General features: G+C 49.2%; 1 protein-coding gene across 1 annotated transcript; it reads left to right on the forward strand.

The window, feature by feature from the left end:
• The first annotated feature begins 3352 nt into the window (after window positions 1-3352).
• Window positions 3353-5255, forward strand: LOC123070924 (protein ANTAGONIST OF LIKE HETEROCHROMATIN PROTEIN 1). The gene has a single exon (XM_044494338.1). The coding sequence runs from the start codon at window positions 3512-3514 to the stop codon at window positions 4898-4900; it is 1389 nt and encodes a 462-aa protein (XP_044350273.1). The 5' UTR covers window positions 3353-3511; the 3' UTR covers window positions 4901-5255.
• The last annotated feature ends 1783 nt before the right edge of the window (window positions 5256-7038 follow it).

Consider the following 7038-nt stretch of genomic DNA (forward strand, 5'->3'; position numbering starts at 1 on the left):
GTGATTGGCTAGCTTGTCATGGGTGTCGTGGATTTGACACGAGCGATTCAGTATGGGATCCAGACTGGACGGAGCCGGAGCATTTCTTTTAAATGGCTTTTCCCGCTGACCGGATTTAGAGCCTCTGAATCTGGTATGGACTGCCATATCTTCGGTGTTGTCGCTGTTATTGCGGCGCTTTGGTCTATTACGACGCTGCCTACAGTTAACGTCTTTGGTATCCGAGGTATCCGGATTCCTTGATGTATTGTTGCTGCGAGCCAGCCAGTTGTCCTCGCCCGCGCAAAAGCGGGTCATGAGTGTTGTGAGGGCTGCTATAGATTTCGGCTTCTCCTGGCCGAGGTGGCGGGCGAGTCACTCGTCGCGGATGTTGTGCTTGAATGCCGCTAGGGCTTCTGCATCCGGATAGTCTACAATTTGATTTTTCTTAGTCAGGAACCGTGTCCAGAATTGTCTGGCCGATTCCCCTGGCTGCTGGATTATGTGGCTCAGGTCATCTGCATCCGGTGGCCGCACATAAGTGTCCTGGAAGTTGTCAAGAAATACATTTTCCAAATCCTCCCAACTGCCAGCTGAATCTGCTGGCAAGCTATTCAGCCAATGCCGGGCTGGTCATTTGAGTTTTAGTGGGAGGTACTTGATGGCATGTAGATCGTCACCGCGAGCCATGTGGATGTGAAGGAGGAAGTCCTCAATCCATACAGCGGGACCTGTTGTGCCGTTGTATGATTCGATATTTACGGGCTTGAAACCCTCCAGGAATTCATGATTCATAACTTCATCAATGAAGCATAGGGGGTGTGTGGCGCCTCTGTGCCGGGATATATCCCGACGTAGTTCGTATGAGTCTTGTCTGTTGTATTCGGCCCGGCCGGATTTACTCTTGATGTATCCGACGCGATGATCATCGTCCCGTGTGGGCGCACGTGCTCTGTCCCGTATATTGACCTTACGATTTTTGCCTTACTGTCCAAGATGTCTCGCAGGTCCTCTGTGTTGCTCCGGGCCTTAGTATTTTTGACTAAGTGGCGACGGGATGCGGTCTAAACTTTAGGCTGGAAATATGTCCCTCTCCACTTTGACAAGACATTCAGCATTTCCTCCCATGCACACGACACTAGTGATTACACCTGTACATTAACTCATTCGTCATGTCTTTCCCTTGAAATCAGAAGGAAACACACCGCAACTAGACCCATTTGCCAGTAATAGCAACTCACAAGAGCATAAGTTAATACGACCATAAATATTTGATACACATTTCCTTCTATCTACGTTGGCATGCCATTCTGTCTGTTTCCTCCCGATCAGACGACACAAGGGTTTACAGCGATACAGGTACATTACCTCGTCCATCACATCCTTCCTGCGAAATCACAAGCACACATGTGGCAACCGAACACGTTATCCAACAACTCATCAAAATATATGTATATTAACGCAGCCATCAATACGTGACATATATTTCACCGACAATCTTGTGGCGTTTACACCGACACGAATACATTACCTCGTCCATCATTTCATTCCCTCCGAAATCAGAAGGAAACCGGCCGCAACCAGACCCATCACAACGATCGGCCATCAATCCTCCGCATCTATTCCCTCCCGCACGTTGGCACAACCTTCTCCGTGCCTCCACATTTCCTCCTAACAACCATCACGAGTGTTTGCACCCGTACATTGCCTCGTTTAACGTGCCGCTCGCTCAAAAACACAATTTAAAAACACTTATTATATTTCATAAAAAAAATAATATTTTTTTGGAACAAGCTGACCACACCTTGACATGCCTGGCATTTCGTTTCACACTAGAAAGAGATAAAGAAATGTGCTGCTGTCTGATGCGCTCACACCCACCTACCTAACCCAAATCCGAACCCAAACCAAGACAGACGGACGAGACAACCTTGCTTTGCTCTGCACTGCTCCTACAAATTTCGGAAGTTCGAGAAACTTTTGAAAATCACACGTGTCCAAACTTCATAAAATTTTGCATGTAGTTCACACACAGGAGCATCTTGCACCACAAAAAAATTGGAATTTTTTAAACTTTTTCCTTTGCTAAATCGTGGTACTGTTCACCGGGCTCATATGAGCCCGGGCTCTGGGTTGAGTTATCGGACCATTAGTACTTGACATCCATTTTTCGCTATGTGCTTGCACTACATTCCGTGCGTCTTACTATTGTCTGCCTATCACACTACACAACTGTTTACATGGCCACGTTGCCTTACCCATCATGTCATCCCTACAAATTAGAAGGAAACTGATTGCCATTAGACTCATTTGTCAATAACAACTCACAGTGAGGTGTAATTTAATACAACCATCAAAACTTGACATATATATGCTCCTCTCCGAGTTGAAAGGACATTAATTTTGGCTGTCTTGATATTTCTTGTACACACAACACTAACGCAACCATCATATCCTTCCTTTTGAAATCGTAAAAATGTGGGCTGTAGCCAGACCCATTTGTAACAACTAATCACAAGTTAATACCGCCATCAATATGTTCCTCTCCACTTTGACAAGACATTCAACATTTCCACACAAGTGATTACACTCGTACATTAATTCATTCATCATGCCCTTCCCTTTGAAATCAGAAGGAAACACACAACAACTAGACCCATTTGCCAGTAATAGCAACTCACAAGAGCATAAGTTAATACGACCATCAATATTTGATATACATTTCCTTCTGTCTATGTTGGCATGCCATTGTGCCTGTCTCAATATTTCCTCCCGATCAAACGACACGAGGGTTTACATCGATGCAGGTACATTACCCTGTCCATCATATTCTTCCTTGTGAAATCACAAGCAAATGCGTGGCAACCAAACATCGTTATCCCACAACTCATCAAAATATGTATATTAACGCAGCCATCAATATGTGACATACATTTTGGGGACAATCTTGTGGCGTTTACATCGACACCTATACATTACCTTGTCCATCATTTCATTCACTCCTAAATCAGAAGGAAACCGACCGCAACCAGACCCAAACACAACTCGCGGGTTAAAACGGCCATCAATCCTCGGCATCTATCCCCTCCTCTGCGCGCGCTGGCGCTGGCACGACATTCTTCGTGCCTCCATATTTCCTCCTATCAACCGCCACGAGTGTTTCCACCCATACATTGCCTCGTTCATCGTGCTGCTCGCTCGCTAGAAAAAAAACATAATTTAAAAACACTTATTATATTTCATGAAAAAGAATAATATTTTCTTGGAGCAAGGTGACGACACCTTGACATGCTTGGCCTTTCGTTTCACACTAGAAAGGGAGGAGATAAAGAAACGTGGTGCTGTCCGATGCGCTCACACCCACCCACCTAACCCAAACCCAAACCCTGAGCCAAGAGAGACGGACGAGACAAGCTCCCTGCTTTGCTCTGCTCTGCTCCTACAAAGACCCCAGAGAGCCGACGACCACGACCTCCCCCTCCCCCCTCCACCCGATAGCGAGAGCTTACCTTCTCCCCCCATCTCTCCCCCGATGCCCAATCGCCGGCGGAAGCGCGAGCCCGACGACGGAGGGGGCGCCGGCGGGGATGAGAGCAAGAGGGATCTTGATTTGCGCATCACCAACATCCTGGCCGAGTACCGCGCGCCCCGCCCCGCCCGCCGCGCGTTCCCCCTCCTCGAGCTCAACGGCCGGCTTCTTGCGGAGGAGGACGAGGAGGGGGAGGCCGAGGTCGTCTCCCCGCTCACCGCCCCGGCCCCGGCCCTGCCGGTCGTGGTCGTCGACGGGCGGCCGTCCAAGCGCCGGGTCGTCGCTGGCGGAGGAGGAGGAGGAGGGGACGAGGCCTCGCCGTACCAGCGCCGGCTGTGGGTCAAGGACCGGTCCAGCGAGTGGTGGGAGCTGCGGAGCAGCCCGGGGTACCCGGAGGCGGAGTTCTTGCGGGAGTTCCGGATGGGCCGCGCCACGTTCGGCATGGTCTGCGACGCGCTCGGCGCCGCCGTCGCCAAGGAGGACACGGCGCTCCGCGCCGCCATCCCGGTGCGGCAGCGCGTGGCCGTCTGCGTCTGGCGGCTCGCCACGGGCGAGCCGCTCCGGCTCGTCTCCAAGCGGTTCGGCATCGGCATCTCCACCTGCCACAAGCTGGTCCTGGAGGTGTGCGCCGCCATCCGCTCCATCCTCATGCCGCGCTTCCTCCGGTGGCCCGACCGCGGCTCCGCCGCCGCCGCCGCCGTCAAGGCCAGCTTCGAGGCCAGCTCCGGGGTGCCGGACGTGGTGGGCGCCATGTACACCACCCACATCCCCATCATCGCGCCCAAGGTGCACGTCGCCTCCTACTTCAACCGCCGGCACACGGAGCGCAACCAGAAGACGTCCTACTCCATCACGCTGCAGGGGGTGGTCGGCCCGGACGGCTCCTTCACCGACGTCTGCATCGGCTGGCCGGGGTCCCTGGCCGACGACCAGGTGCTCGACAAGTCGGCGCTGCAGCAGCGCGCCGCGGCCGGGATGATGGAGGGGTCCTGGGTGGTCGGCGGCGCCAGCTACCCGCTCACCGACTGGTGCCTCGTCCCCTACACCCACCAGAACCTCACCTGGACGCAGCACGCCTTCAACGAGAAGGTGGCCGACCTCCGGGGGGTGGCCGTGGACGCCTTCTCGAGCCTCAAGAGCCGGTGGGCGTGCCTGCAGAAGCGCACCGAGGTGAAGCTCCAGGACCTGCCCGTGGTGCTCGGCGCCTGCTGCGTGCTCCACAACATCTGCGAGGCCAGAGGGGAGGCCATGCCGCCGGAGCTCCGGGTGGAGGTGGAGGACGACCTCACCGTGCTGGACAACCCCGTGCGCTCCGACGCCGCCGCCAAGGCCAGGGACAAGATCGCGCACAACCTCCTCCACCGCGGCCTCGCCGGCACAGCCTTCTTCTAATTAGATGCTCCTCTCTTCCATCGGTGGCCTTGGTTTGCCCATCGTTCCTTAAACGATCTTGAGCTTAAAATTCGATCCAAGCTCTGTCAAAGAATCAAATTTCCAGTTGCTCAGTAGTAGGAGGGCCCTAGTTAACTCGTATCCGAGGAAAAGAAGAAAGAAACTTTTACAGCGTCTCAAAGAAACATACTAGCAGAGGAAAGAAGATTCAATTGTTTGGTTCATTCTTCAGTTCATCTACTGTATTTGTTTGTATATAAATTTTTGGACTTGGTTTTGGGGCAGACAATCAAACAAATGTCTCTGCTTTGCTATGCAAAAATCTTAATCTTTGGATGCTCTTGTTTGACCTCAAGTTTCCCCCTCTCTTGTTAGCTTCAACTGCAATTTGTCTGTGGCTTTGTTTAGTCTTGTGTGTGAATGTGGCATAGTTTGGTCAGTCAAATAACTAGGCTGATTCGGATTTAGTAGAGGTCCAGGTCCAGGTTCAGGTTCAGGACTGGGTGTGAACACCTCAGAGGAATACCAACACTGCAAGAAAGAGCCCACAAGTGTCAAAAGGTCCCTTTCTTTGGAGGACGAGCTAGCTACTGAGCCCTATACTTTGAATAGTGTCAACAATTATCTACTACTCCCTCTGTAAACTAATATAAGAGCGTTTAGATCACTATTTTAGTATTCTAAACGCTCTTATATTAGTTTACGGAGGGAGTACCGTAGTACGCGTGTTTAGATACATCTGTATCCAGACAAATCTAATTTGAGACAGAGGTTGTATTTTCAAGTTCTAAAAAATTCAACATGGTTCTATGGATGTGATTAGTCTATTTTGATCTGGTATTACACACATACTTATCTAAATTCCTTGTAGCTGTAGCCTGTATTAGACTGTTTTTTCAGTAAATCTTCATTTGGGGCATATAAATTTGTAAGTGTACATAGTCCGTAGCTTTCTATGGCAACAAGAAATACTCTGATGGTTTCAGTTAACTAGTGTTCTGAACTTGCGTGTAGTTTGGCCGATGGAAGCTTTGAAATAAGGTTTCCATTTCCATGCCTGGGACAAGATGGCGCACAACCTCCTCCGCCGTCGCTCTTCGACCGCCAATCTTTACCTGAATCTGGTTTATTTCATTCGATTTGATGCAAACTCCATCGAAGAATCACATTTTCAGTTGCTCACAGTCAAAGAACAACAAATACCTGAACCTGGGACAAGATGTTTCTCATGTCAAAGAAACTTAGCAAGACAACAAGGCTTGTTTGTCTGTGGCTTTGTTTAGAGTGTTGTGTGTGAATGTGCCATGATTTGGTCAGTCAAATACTAGCTAGGCTGAGTTGGATTTAGCAGATTCAGGTTCAGGACCAGGTGTGAACAAATCCGAGGAATACTGACACTGCAAGAAAGAGCACACTTGATTGCTCATAGTCATAGAAGAGACAAAGAGAGTCAAGTCTGAGTTTTGGGAGGTTGTTAACTAATAAATGATGAAACACAAGAAAAAGGATTTATATCATACAAAACACATGAGAAAAGAAGGACTTGCTTTTTTATTCAATTCTTTGTTTTAAGTGAATTAATCTAGGTATGTCATCGATCTTACCTCGCTCCTCCATTGATGATAATGCCCTCCACAACCCCCCCCCCCCCCCCCCTCCCACACACGCACACACCAAAATGCTCAGGAGGTTGGATATGTCTTTCCCCCCTTTCTGTTTTGTCGGTCATTAGAGGCTTCTTGAATTTCCAATTCCCTATTTTGTATTGATTTTCTAAGCGCGATATAAAATTATCCATTCACTGAAATTTTGTTTATTTTGGTCAGTTTCAATTAGATCCCATCCCAAAAGCCATCAAAAGCAATATCAGATTAGATGGTTTCCTATTCGCAAAAAAAGAAGATTAGATGGTTTTCCCTCTCAAAGTGTATATCACCAAATTTGGTGAAGGTCTTTTATGGTCACCATATGAGCATGAGCGTCATCTCTCTCCTTGATGAATTCTAAACGAACGACATTGTTCGGTTTCGACGACTAAACGAAGTGAGGGAGATCAAATGGTTTACTAGCAAAATTTAACCATTTTTGAAAGTTCATTCAAGGCGACTTAATGAAGTTGTTTAACTGCCTCCACGGTT

Source organism: Triticum aestivum, chromosome 1A (genome assembly GCF_018294505.1).
Source record: "Triticum aestivum cultivar Chinese Spring chromosome 1A, IWGSC CS RefSeq v2.1, whole genome shotgun sequence".
NCBI lineage: Eukaryota > Viridiplantae > Streptophyta > Magnoliopsida > Poales > Poaceae > Triticum > Triticum aestivum.

Excerpts from the sequence above, each read along its gene's own strand:
- LOC123070924 (XM_044494338.1), top strand. The coding sequence starts at position 3,512 with ATGCCCAATCGCCGGCGGAAGCGCGAGCCCGACGACGGAGGGGGCGCC.